Source organism: Topomyia yanbarensis, chromosome 1 (assembly GCF_030247195.1).
Source record: "Topomyia yanbarensis strain Yona2022 chromosome 1, ASM3024719v1, whole genome shotgun sequence".
Taxonomy (NCBI): Eukaryota; Metazoa; Arthropoda; class Insecta; order Diptera; family Culicidae; genus Topomyia; species Topomyia yanbarensis.
Window position 1 is genome coordinate 3972896 of NC_080670.1, and position 18446 is coordinate 3991341.

At 39.5% G+C, this 18446-nt stretch overlaps 2 protein-coding genes across 5 annotated transcripts in view; one reads left to right on the forward strand and one right to left on the reverse strand.

Annotated features, from left to right (window-relative positions):
- The first annotated feature begins 602 nt into the window (after positions 1-602).
- LOC131676651 (BTB/POZ domain-containing protein 7) lies at positions 603-17725 on the forward strand. Its single transcript, XM_058955868.1, has 3 exons — positions 603-1369; positions 9027-11907; positions 11969-17725. Exons 2-3 carry the CDS (start codon positions 9058-9060, stop codon positions 12209-12211), a joined length of 3093 nt encoding a protein of 1030 aa, XP_058811851.1. The 5' UTR covers positions 603-1369; positions 9027-9057; the 3' UTR covers positions 12212-17725.
- A 70-nt stretch (positions 17726-17795) lies between these two features.
- Positions 17796-18446, reverse strand: part of LOC131676652 (glycerol-3-phosphate acyltransferase 1, mitochondrial) — a 34398-nt gene continuing 33747 nt past the window's right edge. For all 4 annotated transcript variants that reach the window (XM_058955872.1, XM_058955871.1, XM_058955870.1 and 1 more), the window contains one exon: positions 17796-18400. In XM_058955872.1, coding sequence (XP_058811855.1) covers positions 18225-18400 — 176 coding nt within the window. In that variant the 3' untranslated portion in view covers positions 17796-18224. The remainder of the gene's footprint in view (positions 18401-18446) is intronic.

Genomic DNA, 18446 nt, shown 5'->3' on the forward strand with positions numbered 1-18446 from the left:
AGCAAATAGAATTTACGTTCGGATTTTCATGTAATTATGAAACAAAATAGGTAGCGAACGATATGACATGTCTCGCGTGTTTTTTGAAAAGGGCCAATAAGCATGCTGTCAAAATTCACTTTGGGGGGAAATTCCGGACAAACCATTAGCCGCAGACTATAAATCTTAGCAGTAGACGAAAGAGAAAACTTTTTTCTTCCATAAAATGTTAATATCCGTTCTCGGAGAGTTACGGTTTGGCCGCAATTTTCTCTCAAAGTGAATTTTGACAGCATGCTTATTGGCCGTTTACAAAAAACACGCGAGATGTGTTCTATTGCATCGACTGTTTTCTGATTTTAATAGCTATTACTGAGAATTGGAAGCCAAGTGCATAAAAAGCTAGGATTAAATTTATTAGGCAGGAACTCAATTCTTTTCAAATCATTTTTAGCGCGTGGATTAACTCCGGCTGCGGCGAATAGCTGTACCGACACTGATCAAAACTGCTACCCCTGTTGCGAATTTAGCTGTCAGTATTCCCATACATTTCAAGTCCACACATGGAAAATACGACCGAGAAGAGAAATTTTTTGTTTGTGTTCGTGCGATCGCAAAGCAGACTGTGCTCTTTTCAAGTCGTGTCAAAAAACTTGAAAATAAAAGTTTTCTCAGGTGGATGCCGAGGTAGTTTTTCGCAAAAGAGATTTTTCGAGCGTTCGAACACGGTCTAAAGTTGGTGCAAGTGGTGCGTAAAGATTCCGTGCGTACGGTGCAGTTGGAGTTGCCCAGATCTGCCTAGGAGCAGGAAGTGTAATTTTAATTTCCAGTGGTTCCCCTTTTTTCACTGCCCTCATCGGATCTCGACATTAAGGTGGCTCCCTCTCTGTGTATGTATGCTACCCGTCGGTCGCTGTACTGGAGAGCGCTAGTGCTCTGGCTACTAGATGGATGAAAGTGCTCCCCGTGCTTCCACCGTACAGCATAAGTAGGAAGTGTGTGTGTTTCTTACGGTTCCACCAAACGCAGGAGCACCATCGTTATGGAGTATGGTAAAATGTAAACATGGCCGAATGACATGAGCTCCAAAAGACGGAAATGAAAATTTCAAAGTGCTGGAAAATATTTTGAAGTGCTGTAGAAAGAGGTGTAGTCGGTAGTTGTAGGCGAGGTAGCTCAAGCCAACGTAACGATTTGTGCTAAATCAAAGCCTACTGGGGTGCTCCGAGTGGTGAATATTGTGCAATATTATTACCGCATAGCGAGACAGCAGCAATCCATGGTGTTTCTTCCTCGATAGTCAGATTCCAGCCGCAGCAAACCGATGAGAGATTAGCATTCGGTTAGGTTTTGGGACATCCACGCAAAATGGTCATTCATTCGTGTTTTGGTAAGTGTTCTGTAAAAAATCACAAAGCGAAATCAATTTTCTGACGCTTTAATCTCAGGTAGGCGTGGGAGAATCCATTTCAAGTTATCTGAAAAGTTCGTAGGTTTACTCGCCCTGCCCACATCAGGTTTGCACTTTCTCTACCGACTTCGCCTTTGATTAAGCTTCATCCCTCTATCTCTTTTTCTCCTGTGTCTGTCATACGAAACCTTGCTTGCATATTCCGATCGAAACTATTGATTAGATTAGAACTGACGAAACATTCAATCGTCACATTTTTCGTTTGTCATCAAATTGTTCACAACTAAGTTGATGTTCCACGAACAGATCAATTGTAAACTACAACTTAAATTTCAATATTTCCTAAGAAATCCCGTACCACTTCGAAATGCACGTCTTAGATCTCTCCCTAGATTCAATGTAGAAAAAAATATCGACTTGGGAAGAAAACGAAATGTTTCGACTGAGACAATCATTCTTAAAGTTCTTTGGTATGTCCAGAAACATAGACAGAAATAGACCATCGTTGAAATGTAATGTAAAATAAACTTGATGAGGATGTAACCTACGCTGGGTGTATTTTATAAAATTGCAATTATGAAAGCCTACATGGGCGGTATTCTGCAAACCTTTGGATATTCTAACTGGTGTCTTCCTCTATGTTTAAAGAGATTACTTGACCATACCTGCGCTTTTGAAGTACAATTAGTTAATTAAATGAATAATAGAAGTCTTCTTTTATTACATACATTGATAGATCTTTGTAACTATGCTAATATATTTCAAATTTCTTAAAAAATTGGAACGATTGAACGTGTTCATTCAAATCCATTATGTTTTATCATTTTCAATTTAAAAATAGAAATGTTTTGGTCACGTATCTATAAAATGTCGAATCGATTTTTAGTTCGAAAAAGTGAGTAGCATTGTAGGCGGTTATGATCCTCTTTTGTAGGTTGTTTGCAGCATTATCCAGATCTGCTGGAGATTGGGTCTTACTCTTCGCTTTTTCGACTGTTCCAGGTGTGAGTGGAATACACATCAATTTGTTTTCCTCATTTCCCTGCTTTTTTGCATTGTGAGATTTTTGACAGACTAGGTTCGTCAGAAACGTTCCAACTCTTTATCTTTTCCGTTATTTGACCGTTGCATAATGTGAGGTCCAGCACTTCGCTCCTAACTACGGTGATAAATGTAGGTAGAACCCCCTTGTTACATACAATGACATCATTTGACGACAGGTATTCTAGTAGCTGCTCACCTCTGGTATTTATATCCGTGCTACCACACATTTATTATACCGATCTTGGGTTGACAAATGCACTTATTTGTAATATATCCGTTATAGTTGATCTTTTCTTCTAACAGTACTCTTGCGAAAACTGGTAGGTTGGATTTTCATAAATTGTGCCTTCAGCTTTTCAATAAAAGCTTCTGGGTTTAATGATGTATCGCGGCTTTTTATAGCACGCTTGATTGCATGACGCGGTACTCGTTCAGCCCCCACTATTGGCGATCTAACGTCAGTAATGCATATGAGTACTTCGAAATGTATCAAGAACCACTTTGTCTAGACTTATGGATAATAAACACGTAAAATGTAAACATTTTCCACATCATGGAACCCAGATATATAACTACAAAAAGATTTTATTCGTTCTCTTTGTTGTATATGAGGCCAAGTGTAAATGTGTAGCAGTAGACATTGGGCAGTACGGGAGTGTCAGTGACATTGATATATGGAAAAAATTATACTTTGGAAGTTGGATTTTACTAAAAAAGACGGAGTCGGATATTCTTTTCGAACATTGTTTTATTATTTTTTCCGTTACACAAACATATACAAAGACCGTATGCAGGGAAATTTCTGGATTTGGAGGAAAGGATATATAATGTGACGAATTTCGCGCCAAATCGTATTCAGAGTTGGCAGCACCCTCTCAGATGCAAATGAAACTTTCTGTACATGAAGACTATGTCACAAAAAGCCACTTTGCATATTTTGTTTTTCCAAAAATGATCTGAAATGGGCCAAATTTTTTTTACCAATTTTTTTTCAAATGGCTATAGTCTAAAAATGACAAATCCTACAAAAAAAATGTCGTAGGAGTGGTTTTCACAAAATTAGTCAAATATTCGAATAAAAATATTGAAAAAAATCTTCATTGACTCTACACTGAAAAAAATTGCTTTAAAAAATTTAAAGTCGATTTACAAAAAAACCCATTTTTGATTTGGATAAAATTTTGTTCCAAGATAGATAATTATGTTCCCTACATACCATCAAAAATTCAAGTTCACTTTTAAGAAAAAAAAGTTATTTGAAAAAACTTTTCCTTGTGAATTTTTTTCTTCAGTGTATTTTTATCGAAAACTAAACCAATGAAAGTCTAATCATCTCAGAATCCAATAAAACTCATTTTGTGAGAAGATATTGTCTAATTTAGCAACTAAGCATATTTTTATTAAGGGGTTAACTACTTTTTCATTTTCCATGAAATCGATTTTTTTATTACTTTATCTTGAAACTTGAAAATGTTTTCCCAAATTTTTTTAAAGATCCGAGAAATAGATCGAAAGTTACAGCGCTTCCAAGTGCGTTTCGTCTACCAAGAGCAGTGGTAATTTGAAATTTTAAACTCGATTATCTCGAAATGTCGTTTTACTAAAAATGGTTTTCCGTGATCACGATTGCCGAAAAACTACTCAATCAATTTTCTTAACTTTTTTTTCAATTGATAGTAATTGATTTTTCTCATATTTTAGTAATTCCTTTTTTATTCATAAATTTTTGTTTCCTGGATAAGAATTTTTTCAGAGGTTAAAATATTCGCTCATTCTCACGACAAGCAGTTTATCGCACAGCGAGAATTTGCTGACAATGCGGTATGGAAGCGTGATAATTTCGCAGCTTTGAACCTCGTGATAAATTAAGTTGAAGAATAACCATTAATATATTACATTATAAAATTTCTTTCTGCACATTATTGCAGTATTTTCATTCTAAGGATCTGCATCTACTTATTTTTGTGAATTTTTGCGAAACCATTAGTTATTCGGCAGATTTACATTAGGCGCGAAAATATCATCTCATATTATACCGCGAAAAGATGATATCCAATGCTCTCTTGTCGAGGAAAGTTGGAGAGCAAACAATGTTGCATCGCATGTTTGCTTTTTTATTGCTGGTCGAAGTAGGTGAAATATCGCCTTATTCTGTTCACGAATGCGAAAATTGTAAACTCTGAATTTTTTAATACAATTTTTAGAGCTTGAAACAGCGAATTTTTTTTACCAAAAACGTTCTCGAATGCAGGAAAAAATTATTATTTATTCAACTCTCGACAAACATATGATTACGGCCTAAAAACCAACTGTCAAAATCCACTTTGAATGAAAATTCCAGACAAACTGTTACTAATCGAACACAGTTCACAACAGTTTATGAAAGAGAAAATTTTTCTCTTTCATTTACTACCAACATCTGTGATTGGCGTGTATCTGTTTGTCCGGAATTTCCATTCAAAGTGGATTTTGACAGTTGGCTTTTAGGCCGTAATCATATGTTTGTCGAGAACTAATCGTTAAGGTACGAGGAATACTCATATACTAATGGAATTTTTTGAGTTTTGGGATTTTAGATGATCTATTGGTCTCCAATCGTAATCACCGCAAATCTTTAAAATAAAAAAAAGGTTTCGGGGGAAAAGCCATAACTGCGCCAATTATCAATTCACTTTTATAAACTTATGCTTGCTTATTTTACTGAAAAATGCACTACCAAAATATTATGTACTACTTGATGTAATGAAATCATTGCTTTATTTCTTTACGTGAATTCAAACTTTCTTGACATTTTTATCACTGAAAGGTATGTAACCCCTTAATCAAGAAGCCCATTGAAAAGAGTTTATGTCGTTAAACAAATATTCTATTATTACTTTTTTATTTTCTTGTTTAGTGCTGAGGAAGAATCAGAGAAAGAATAACCACCACAACATTATGTATTGAATTTTACATAATTATTTATTTTTATATATTACATTTGTCTTAAAACTATCTTCATGCGTGCTATTTTGTATTATTTTTATACAAGGAAAATATTTTTGGTTCATCTTCTGAACTAAAATACCTTTTCGTCTCTAGTTTACCCCCAGGAATAGGCACAAAACTGTGGAATTTTTGAGTTCCAGATATTGTTTTGGCGTTATTATACAGTTCTTAGAATTCTTCTGACATTTGGTTCAGTGAATATGTAGCAGAAAATTAATCTTGTGATATTTTTATCAGAACAACTGCCCAGTTATATAACTCTCGGGGACTTGTTATGGTATTTCCATAGTCGCGAGCAGACTGGCTCTTTTTGCCATTCGCTTAAGAGTGCCACAAACAGCATCACAGGGTCCCTTTCCATGGGATGCTGCAACAAAATGCCATTCTGCGCTTAACCCATACTTTGACTGGAATCTACACAAGCTTGCAAAGGTTTTCTTATTTTTGTATTGTGCAGCTGCTCCATCAGACAAAATAAATTGTTTCATGAAATTTATCAGTTTTAAGAGGAACAAATGAACTGCAGTCTGCAAGTCTTCTTGGCTTCCATTCTTACAGTCTTTTAGTCTTCCAATCTTCCAGTCTTCATTCAAGTTTGTTATGAATATATACCAAATTCGTTACTGATAGTTTTTGCATGTATCAGGCAACTAGCAGCTGGGAAAATGGATTCTGAGATGATTATGACTTTCATTGGTTTAGTTTTCGATAAAAATACACTGAAAAAAATTCAATTTGGACAAGGAAACGTTTTTTTTTTTCAAATAACTTTTTTCCTTGAAAGTGCCCAATTTGAATTTTTGACGGTAAATGGGGCTTTTTTGTAAATCGACTTTAATTTTTTAAAATCGATATTTTTCAGTGTAGGAGTCAATGAAGAATTTTTTCAATATTTTTATTCAAAAATTTGACTAATTTTGTGAAAATCACTCTTACAGCATTTTTTTTGTAGGATTTGTCATTTTTTGACTAGACATTTGAAAAAAAAATTGGTAAAAATAGTTTGGCCCTTTTCAAAAGACAGTCTAGATCATTTTTGGAAAAAACAAAGTATGCAAAGTGGCTTTTTGTGACAAAGTTCTCATGTACAGAAAGTTTCACTAAAATCTGAGAGGATGCTGCCAACATTTGTTCGAGTTGGCACGAAATTCGTCATGTGCGTTTCTATAGAGGTCGAAGTTGTATTAAGAGATCCTTCGGAATCTCTGATATTCGCCAAGCAGGAATCTTCGTTTACGCTTTTCAGCATATATCTTTGCATTTCGCAAAAGCCATTGATAATCCCGTCCTTATAAGATACAATTGATTCTTTTCCCATTAAGTTACTCGTGATTGAATAAGCAGCAATGGTTAATGTCTTGAAGAGTTCTGTACCTTTTTTTCCGATTGGATGAGATTTATCTGTTTATTGTTGGCAGCTTCGATTTATGATCATTTAAGGGGTCGAAGTTTTCAGTATTTTCGATTTTTCGTTTTTTTATGGTTTTGTCGGTTTTCTAATTTTTCGCGTTTTCGCAACAAAATCTTCGTCAGTTATACCTTGACAAGGTACGGTGGTATCACTGAAGTCTGCTTCATCTATTGAAGTAACAACATAATTCGAGCACGACGTGACAACATAACACTTCAATTACAATTTTTCGTTACATTTTTTTTGCAATATGCTCGCAAAAAACTCATTTGTTCCATATATGGAAACTTTCCGATCACAGTTCTGGCTACCACCTGATTCACTAGGAGGAAGGGTATCTTTTGCCACGGCAAGTCGAAAGGAGGCCTGACCATTCCATTTGACGCCAATCTGGTCAAAAAAAATGCAATAAATTACACCTTGTAATACAATGACGACAAAAACAAACGTTTGTTAAAAGCTTTTGTAATCTCGAGACACAGTGAGATTTCATATATTTTTTGTTTTTCTTGTCAAAAATCAAATCCCTCTTCATCGCACATTGTAATTGTTGGGTCACTAGAATTCTGCTAAAAAATGAACAGCTACAAAATCGTACAAAATTTCCGAAATTTCCACACGCTCCTATTGAAATATCTGACGGTTCATATAAGCATACTGAGATCTCGCCTTTTTACATTATACTGCCCACCCCATAATCCTAGAAGTTGGCTTATTCCATCTAATTTCTTGTGTAAAAGAGTTGTTTAATTCCAAATTAGAATGAGCTCAATACCAATGCAGCTCATTAAAACTACAGCGAACTAACCGATTTTATCTGCCTCAGATTTTGTCTACCCCCGATTTTAACAGCTTTTTGACCCGATTTTGTCAGCCTCTTATGAAAATGTATAGTGGGTAGTTTGATAGGCTCTAGCAGACGAAGTAAGTTGATTTCGAGTAATTCCTTTCTGAAGCATATTTATCTTAGAGATCCGAAATATGCAAAAAAAAACGATGTTGCACTGTCAAACCCCCTTAAAGGAAATTTAAACTAAATACTCAGAAAGGGTTATGAGGCTATATCTAGGAACTAAAAAAGAAAGAGCTTCGGTTGATTAAAAAGAAAGCAAAATATATGTTCCGATTTTGCCAATGTCCCCGTTTTATCAACCTAAAATTCACCAAGGGGCTGATAAAAACGGGTCTTCACTGTATTTATTTGCGTGCTTATCCAACAAGCAAAAAGAACAAACTTAAACAAGTTATTCAACAATGGTAGTGCACCTATAACATAATATTAACAGAATAGTAATGAAACTAGTTAGCATGAAGTAAAACTCTGCTCTATCGATTCTTTGCCATTTGTATATTGTGTGTTTCTGAGGCCGCAATGACCTAATTCCAGAAAATCTGTTTCTCATGTCCTAGTTGATCTTCAGTCGTTTTACACTCTGACAAAAAAGAAGAAAAAAATATATCATCAAATCTCTAATTATGCCCCGCTTTGCTCGTCACTTTTCCTCTCTGAACTGTTTCACCGGTCATTTTCCCTTGTGGTGCGATTTGAAACAATGAAATTAGCATGGCCCAGTTCTCTACATCATTGACGTTCAAATCCGCTTCCAGTTCCGTTTGCTACTCCTCCCATCCACCACATACACAGTCAGCAGCGACGCGTGAAAGTGAATCAGCAAGGATGGCGAAGGAAGACGAATGCCACCAAATTCAAAAGCGTTCTGATGCGCGTACTATGCCTCTATGGCCTGGTAGCTGTTGCTAGGAGTGTAGTGGTAGAGAAAGCTTCATCCTTGAATTGCATTCCTCCATCCAACACACCCGCTGTATGCCCAACCGATGCCCGAGTAGTGGGAAGTAGGAAAACAGCTGAACCGAAATGTAGATATGCATGGATGTGCAACTGCAATGCTCACTGAGCGATAAAACTATTGGGAATAGATTCTTGTTTCCTTTTCCGTCCCGTGTCCAGCCCGGTTACCTTGGTCTATATTTTTGTGGGTTGATTGTTTGTCCTTGGCAACACTTTTCGTCGAAATTGGATACTTCCACCGATCCGTGACTGATGAATGGAACTGCTTCTCAGTTAGCATTAGTTGGACTTTCGAATGTTTCCGGTTCCAGTATCCGTCCCATCATAAACTAACTTTTCGTTTATTTATCTTTTTTTTTATTTTTCTCCTACTTTCGTTACAGATCAATCGCTAGCCGCAGTCGCCGCTAGAAAATGAATCTCGGTCTATGGGGATGCTTGGTGCCCTGTGGACTGCAATACTGGTGTGAGAGTAAAAGCGATACATGCATTACGGAGATGGGGGCGACGGCATCGACTGATTGTCCCGGTGCCGCTGGGGGTCATGGTGTTGGTGGTGGTATTCCGGGTTTGACTGGTTCAATTGCGACAGCAGCTGGTGCTACAACCACGACACCTCTCACTTCGGCATCCGGTGTTGGAGGAGGAGGAGCAGGAGCAGGATCATATGGTCCGATGGGTTTTGGTGGAGTTGGAGTCATTGTTCGAGAAAGACGAAAGAAGGTGACCGGGTTTGCTACACTAAAAAAGAAACTCATACGACGACGTCGGTCTTCGAAAGCGTGCGATCATGGCCGGGTATTGCGTGAATTTGTGTCCAGCTGGAGTCCGATGGAAATTTCCGCTCTACTCGAGGAATATGAATCGTTGGCGGCACTCAAAGATCTCTCGGTTCAGGCCGAGCTGGCACGGCCACCAGCCACCACGTTCAAACAAGATCTCGCCAGTTTGTACGACTACAAACACTGCACCGACTGTGATTTAGTGTTTCGGGGAACAGTATTCCCGGTACACCGTGCACTACTATCCGCACGTTGTCCTTACTTCCGAGATTTACTGGCCGGTTGTCCGGGTTATGGCGCACGCATTTGTTTAGAACTACGCTCCTCACCGGTGGACGTTCCGATGTTTTCGTCACTGCTGAGATATCTGTATACAGGAGATTTATGTACACACGATCCGACCATAGATGTAAGTCTGCTACGTAGATTAGGAGAAGATTTCGGCACGCCAAATCCGCTGGAAAACGATCTGCGTTACCTGCTCGAGACGGGTGACTACGCAGATGCCGCCATAGTGTTCACCTCCGAAGGTGGCGACTACCATCGGCCGGATTCCGGCAGTTCGGAGTACGGTTTTCGGCCCAAGTTGGAGCTACCTTGCCACAAAGCTATTCTCAGTGCACGATCGCCCTTCTTCAAGAATATGATCCAACGACGGACACGAAACATCAACGAAGAACATCAGTTACACGGAACGGATCGTTCGCTGCATGTACCCACCCGAATCGTTCTCGACGAAACTGTCATTCCGAAGCGCTACGCACGAGTGCTACTTCATGCCATTTATCTTGACACAGTAGATCTTTCACTGATTCTTCGTGGGAATGGATGTGGCAGCGGAGCGGGAAGTCTTGGTGAAGTGCAGGCTCTTACGCATACAGGTCGAGCTCGGCCATCGCCGTTGGAGGAAGCTATGGAACTGTACCAAATCGGTCGATTTCTTGAGCTAGATATTTTAGCTCAAGGTTGTGAAGATTTGATCCTAGAATGGCTTTCGCTCGACACTCTAGCTACGGTTCTTCGTTGGGGTGGTCAACCACACGGTTCAGCCTGGGTTTATCGTCAGGCTTGTCATTACTTACGCGAGGAGTTCTCCGCGATTGTGGGATCACCGGTGCTTTTTCAATTGGACAAATCACAATTGATCGAAGCACTGCAAAACAACTTTCTCCAGGCGTCGGAGCTGGAAGTGCTACAGGCTGTGCTGAAGTGGGGTGAACAAGAGCTCATCCGACGAATGGAAGATCGTGAACCAAATCTGCTGAGTCACACTGCACACTCGGTAACGAGAAAAGGGATCAAAAAGAGGGATTTGAGTGATGTAGAGTTGCGGGAGATTCTCTCGGAACTGCTGCCTCATGTTCGTATGGACCACGTGTTGCCACCAAGCAACGAGATACTGAACCAGGCTATCCGACGGGGTCTGGTGAGTACTCCACCATCGCACATGATCGGAGACGATCGCGAAAGTTTAAGAATTAATGCGTGGATACGCGGAGGTAAAAACCACGGGTTGTTTGTGCGACCAAGACTGTTCATGCCGTACTACGAAGAGGTCAAGGTGTTGCTCGAGGACCATATTGCGTCGCAACAGGTCGAATTGTTACGTATGCGAAGATCACGTCACATGCCGGATATTCCAGATACTTTGTATATGGTGTCCAGGTTAAACAGTAATGTCGGTGGTAACTTGGGTGTTGGGGGAACGGCGGGTGTAGATGTTGTGGCCGTTGCTACCGCATCGATACCAGCACCGGATGCTACCACCATGGAAGCTATGCAAAAGAGGGAACAAAAACTCCGACAGTCACCAAGTTGTCAACGAGCATTGACACTTCCTCTGTCCAGTCGTCACGAAATCAATCGCCAAATTCGACTTCGAGTAGTTCGGGAGTTCAACTTTCCCGATGAAGTATCAGATTTACTGGAAAATGCTAGCTGTTACTGTCTGGATGGGGACAGCTCAACGACGAAGACTAAGGAAAGCGATATTCGTGCGAGCAACCAGTCACTGGATGATGACACAACTCCACCACCCTCGCCGGCACTGCCAAGCGATATTATTCCGCAAAATGTGAACTGTTTCGGTCGCAACATGACATTCCCCCGGCAACAAACTCAACCACCTTCTCAGGCAATTTCGCATGGTTCTGGCGCAGGTTTACACGTCCCGCAAGCAGGTTTACACGGGCCGAGTTCACATATGATGGGCACTCATCGCCGTCACGAATTACCCTCCTTGATCCCTGGTGGGGATGTAGTGGCTTACAGGCTATCCGCTCCTGCTGGCGATCAATCAGTCGAAGGCGGTGCATGTTCTGAAGGACACCTGTCCGATATCATGCCGGATGTAGCAATGGCAACGTCTTCTATCGGACAGCTACAGCTTGGAGATATGCCCGAAAGTTTGCATCTGGATCTGGGGGATGGACCAAGTCACATGATAGGTGCAGCAGCTGCCATGGGTTTGCACAATCTGCCGGTAAGTTAGTTTCTGGTTTCAGTTAGAAAAAGATTGAAATTTTTGCTATATTTTTTTCCAGCATCATCGAATGGCGACTCCGTCGCCGAGCAATTTTCATCACTACATGACCCGTGGGCATCCCCCGTCGCATTCCGGATCGTTGGGTGTAGTCGGAGGTGATGGTAGAGGTGCGTCCGGGTCATCACTGGGATCACAACAGCAATCGTCAGCTTACTCGCAACGTTCCAACTCACCGTACACGCTGCACCGGGCTAGTCCGGGCCTGCCGCATAGCTCCTACCATACCGGCCCTCGGTTATAGAGACGGCTGCAAGTATTCCCCGATAGCCGTCAGCTGTTCAGTATGCCTTTCTAAACCAAACATACGCAGACACAGACAGAGACAGGCACACACGTACGTAAACACACGGCAGTGCGTGGTGAGAGGGCGTTTCTGGATGTGATCCAAGGGTAGAGAGGTAGGGTAGAGCGAGATAGAGAGATGTGTATGTTCTTGAATGAGTATGTGATGGTTTAGTTAAACGAATTAACTAAATTGAAAACGTGAGTAGAGGTGAAGTGAAATACAAACTAACACACAGTAAAGGATAATGAATTACAACAAATACATAGATATTCGAATTAGAGGTTAAGTATTTCATTAATTACTAAACAATCTACTGCAGAAAAGGATATATAAATAAAAATAATAGTACAGAACAGACATACACAGAGAGCGAAAGGAATATAAAGGGGAAAGAATATTATTCGAACAATTTTATATTTCCGAACACGAGATGAATAGAAGTCAGTAGGGACAGATTATTCCTTCTATTATAAGACAAAAGTTCTTGGAACAACTGGTGTGCAGTTGTGTAATCGGGATTATTTTTTTTTTATCGGTTTCCGTTCGTGTTAGTGCATTTGAATATGAATGAAAGTGAAACAGTCTAAATTGTATTGTACTCCTCCAGAAAGTAGGCGGTGCCTTTTATTTATTCTCCGGTATTTTTAGAAAGTTGTCGTTCCCATCATCGTATTAGAGTAAAGTTTTATTGCTATTTATTTATCTTTTGTCCATGTTTTTTATTACTTGTTTAAGAATTTGATTTGAGTTTTAGTATGTATTTACTAGTTTGGCAAAAACAAAAAAAAATCCGATTATGCCGATTATTTTATCGCAGTTTTTTGTTTTAGATGAGTGATTCAAACAAAGAAAGCTTGTTTGAGAGAATGTAATCAAGCTTATTATTTCGACTGTTTGTAACGGTATGTGTTTCAAATGACCATTCGAGTAAAAAATTCAATTCAACTATCTAAACGACCGACGAGAGGCAGCAAACGAACATCAGACGGGACGCGTCCTAACACCATTGGTCGTTAACAGATTATCTAAACGAAACCTATCGTCAAGAGAAGGCATTTTCTAGGTACAGGTTAAAGCTTATATGCATGCATTTTGACATTTTTATTGAAATTTAAGTTTAAATCAAGCGTGCAATGAATCTCAATTTCGGATTGATTAGAACCACATTTGAGAGTTGGGAAAATATAGTATTTGTAAACTGTTACATTGTCTTACCCGTGCATATATCGCAGATAATGCTGTTTCCTTGCAATATATTCCCCAGAAAGTACCAAGTCCCAGAAAACAATTCCCAATGAGAACCAAACCCAGAAAACTTTTTGTCAGAAAGTATCAAAACTCAAAATCAAAATTGGTCGGAAATTCAAAATGTTAAACCAAGTTCGTATCAGTCATGGCATTTTCGTTTTTGACAGTACACTACAGCAATCAGTCCATCTCTTTCTTTGCACTACACCGGTGTAGCACCAAGAAAAAACGAAAACACTATTAAATGCTTGTTATGAACACAATACATATGAATGACAAAGGTCGCAAATGTTCCATTCAATTCCTGATTTTTTCAACTTAGAAAAACAGCAAAATACATATGATTTGCAGCACAGAGCAGAATAGTTATTAGGAATAGGGGATTTTTGGGACAAAATGATTTTTTTTCGCATTTTTCGAGAAACGAAAATATTTCCAATAAAATGCTAAGAGTTTTCTTTAACAAAAAATATAAACTGTAATTTTCCGAGTACTACTTCAAAAGTTATAGCATTTAGTTCGTCATATTTTTCCATGGTACCAATGTGGGCAAGGGTCTAAAATTGTTCAAATGATGTGAAATTTTGTAATTTTCTAGTTCCTTAACTGTTGACCAGTGAGGAGAGCTTTACTTCTTTGTTGGAATCTCCCTGACAACAGAGGGTGAGGATGCCGCTTTTTCGAGGTTTCATATTCCACTTCCTGCTAGCTATGAGAAAAGCAATGTTCGTTCGGTTTAGTATCCTCCACAGCGAGAGTGAGTGGTGGTTTTGGATTCTTCGCGGGATGCCGGGGAAATGGAATTGTACATATATTTAAACGAAAAAAAAAAATTCACAAGCACGTACAATTTACCGCTTTATGTGAATGGCATAGAACAGTGGGACGTATTATGCTTTGTCGAAATAAAAGGAACTAAAGAATTTATAGTTGTTGCTTTTCAACTCTGTGGGTAATATAAATCGATCAAAGTACTCCAAAATATCGAGCAATCGCTTTAATACAATTTTCTGTCTGGTTTAAGCTTCTGTACATAAATTTCTCATGGAGCCTATCCTAAGTCAGTAAAAATCTTCGGGTAAAAGCCTAACCGGAGGGGGCAACCCTATCTTTAGACAAGAAGAGTAACCTATCAAATATTTGCTCGCGCTCGCGAAAATCCGGACCTCTCGCACCACTAGTTGGATGGAGTGCTTTGTGAGATGGTGTCAAATCTTGGTTAAACGTTCATGGTCTGTGACCGAAATGTTTCTCTGCCCACGACTTCAAAGCAGCCTCCAGGACTCGTTTCCAACAATATGGCGCATTTACTTTGACGCCGGGCTCGATGAAAAGGATTGGAGAGCGGCCATCTGCGGTTACATCGGCCCGAGTCCTTATTTGTGGCAGGTGCTGCCTCCTGGTGGCCAAGTACACCCTATCGTTCTGAGAATCTCAATTTAAAAAAAAATCGTAAGAAAACACGATGTTCGGAATTTGACCGCTTTCGATCAAACGATCCACTTTCACGCTCTCTCAAGTCTAACTACTTGCTGCTTCGGTGTGATATAATGAGCCTTTTGGAACTTGTAAGGCTTGATCTTGAGCTCATTTTTCAATATGCGTCCAATACTGCAGTCAGATATTTTCAGTTCATTAGCCATTTGGTCGTTTTCAATGGTCGAAAAGTTAAGTTTGCGTTAGTTAGCCAACATCGTAAAAAGATATCAAATACACTAACGGGTGTTCAATAAAAAATGAGAATTTTTCAGTCATATAGTTAAAAAACAACAAATTCAGTATTTTTTTTATTAAAAAACACAATGTTTATTCTTCAAAAAAAGTCAATAAATATTGGAGAAGGGACCCTGGTCAGCCGTACGACGCAACTTAGTCGCGATGCTCTCACAAGAGCGCTGGACAGCACTAACGTCCATCTCCCAGATACAATTCCGGATCCTGGTACTCAACTGCTTTGTATCCCTCGCCCGCCATTTATTTTTGTACACTAGGATACTGAGGAAGTCGCAAAAATCCTCAATGGGACGGCACTGGGGCAAGCTGGTCGGGTTCCTTTCTTTCGGCACGTACGGTATCTTTTTCTGCTCAGGATACTCCAGCATCTTCTTGACGTAATAGGAAGACGCCTTGTCTGGCCAAAAGAAATACTTCCCATCCACATCTTTAAGAACGACAGAAGAATTTTCTCAAGACGCTTCTCCTGGTACACTTGTTAATTGATGGCCAGACCGTTCGGCTTGAACGACGGCTTTGAAATCCCTCTGTTCGCTATGGCGATGTAGAGCATAACTTTTTTTTTTCAAATTTATGCTTAAACTTATATTTTACTCCTGGCATGTGGCCGACTTGTCGCTGAAATAGTAGCTGTCATTTCCTGGAATGTGGGTCTTCGAGAGTGGAAAGTAACTTTCGTCATCCAGCACGAACGACGTCCCGCGTCTTCGTCATCCATCGGCACTGCAATTTGACGATCGCTATCTGCTCATTTCTGTACTCGGGGGACCGAGCCTTTTTCCGTCAGATGATGTCATCCATCTTGAGGGTTCGGTGAATCAAGGTATGAAAGCAGTGATATTTTCGACCGGTGTCACGCAAACTCGTTCCGTCCTTGTTGTCGAACAGCGCTCCCTTCTTCTTCGTCACTGTTTTTTTTGCCTGGCGGCCGCTACGCTCCACGCTCAGAGATGCCAGGATCCAGTAAACTGTACTCACGACCACGTTTTCGTCTCGAAAGTGGTCTACCGTAAACTTTTTTCCATGATGACCATGCGTTTCGTAAAACCGTACAACACGCTCTCGGAGTGCTTGCTGTTTCAATGCCATCTTCGATTGAACTGACAGCACCCGAGCGAAAAAAAACATGCCACCCATTACTAGGGAGTCCAGAGAGCAATTCTCTAGAGAGAAAAAAAATTACGGTCTTTACTTTAATTACAGAAAAGTATTGAAATCATTCTCATTAATTTTTATTGAACACCCGTTATTCTCCCAGCGACGTCACCTAGTGACTATAAGGAAGCTGTTTATGTTTCCAAAATGCCCTTGCGTCGACCACGATATGCCAGGAACCATAAAACAAGAAAAAGGCTAGCTTTTTTTGTTTGACAGCTCCAGTGCTGCCGTCATCACGGGTGGTGTCTTCCTGTCTTTTGACTGCGTGCTATGTACTCCCCTCTAACACCTCATTATTGCACTTATGTTTACCCTTTACTCACGTTAAACTTAACAACCAATTTGCAATAATTTGGAAAATTTTACCAATTGTTACTCATATTAGCTACTTTGCATATACAACTATTTTTATTTGAATGACCGCTTAAATTTTTTCCGACTTGAAAAGTCAATTTATTCTGCGCATGAAAAATGAATTAGGCAGTAATAAGTTGATTTAGGTTAGCAGTTGTGCCCTTTATGTACAAGTTGGTTTAATCCATTTTTTCTCTTTTTGGGAATAGTTATTGTATAATTTCGTCCCTTTCCAATGGGGCGAGGCGTGCGTCGTCAGTATTAGTTATTTCATTGATAATCACAGTTTACAAACTATATTCACAACTCTAAAGTGTTAAGACAAAGCAATTCTATACGTTCCTTGTAGCTATTCTTTTTTTTATCTAAGCACTTTCAGTTGACCAAATTTGTTGCCACTCGCTGGATCGGATCAAACGCAGAGCAATGGCCAAGATCACATGAGTATGCAACAATACAAAACAAAAATAAACATGCAAAAAGCTGCCACCTTCAACGCATTCTTCACAATTAATACTACCAAACATCTGATGCAAAGAAATAGGAAGACTAAAAAGCTGCAATTACCCGAACAGGCCGAATAAACTAAGTAGCAGCAATGTAAACGAAATACAAAATGCGAAACCTAACCTTAACAAGAGCAAAACAAAACTCAATCACATCTGTTGGTGACCGTCAGCACACGGAACGATCGTTCAGGATAATAGAAGAAGCAGATCGGAACAAAACCGAACACACAGTTTAATTACCATAATTAAAAGAAACAGAAGAAATATTATAAATATTAATAAATGATAGTGAAATGCGAACAAGTAAAACATAAAGAAGAAATCAATGGTGAAGTCTTATTGCAAACAAGCGACAGTAGATAACATCCGATCGAAAGAAGTAGAAATAAACAATATAAGAATTGAAGTCGAGAGGATGAAGGTGAAAATATCAGAAATAAAAAAAAAGATTATTTTGAAAATTAAACCTAACTGTTTTCGTTTCGTTTCACAACGGTCCATGTTCACTCTTCGATCAGCCGAAGAAAAGCTGTAGGTTTTATTCTCACAACTATGTTAATTGTTTGCGTTTATTGCGCTTTACTTGACAATAGAGAAAACTTATAGTTTTCGTATCCTCTTTATAAAGGAGGACAGTTTGTAAAAATGTTGCTCTGCATAAAACAAGATATGTATACTCTACAAAGTTCATCCTGTATTGCTACAATTACTTAGCGTCGACTGGGCGTTTGAATTTGTCTACTGTCCTGCTTTTGAAATTTTAAACTAGGTTAAAACAAATGCTCATCTCTCAAGTCATCACTCTAGCTACACAGAAAGGGTTACCTGAATATCACTCTTCCTTCTTCTCCGTCATCTATCTGCCATTTCCGTTGCACCATCAGTCCCGCTCTCCTTCTGTTTCTTACGTACAGCAGTCTCTCGGTCTCTAGGAATATGCTGCGGGTTCGCAAACTTTACCGCAGCTAAACTGGAACGAACTTCTCCATCGACTGGATGATGCTTTGCACTTCCGGCGTGGAATCGTATTCAGAGGTTAACGATACTGATCTGGTACCGTTACAGTTGCTTATTTCGATACACGAGCGCCTCTCCAGCACCTTAAGGCAATTTCGCACCGAGTCCGTCGATATGCTTTCACCTGTAGTGAATAGAAACACAATAAACTTATACGTTATCACTCGAAT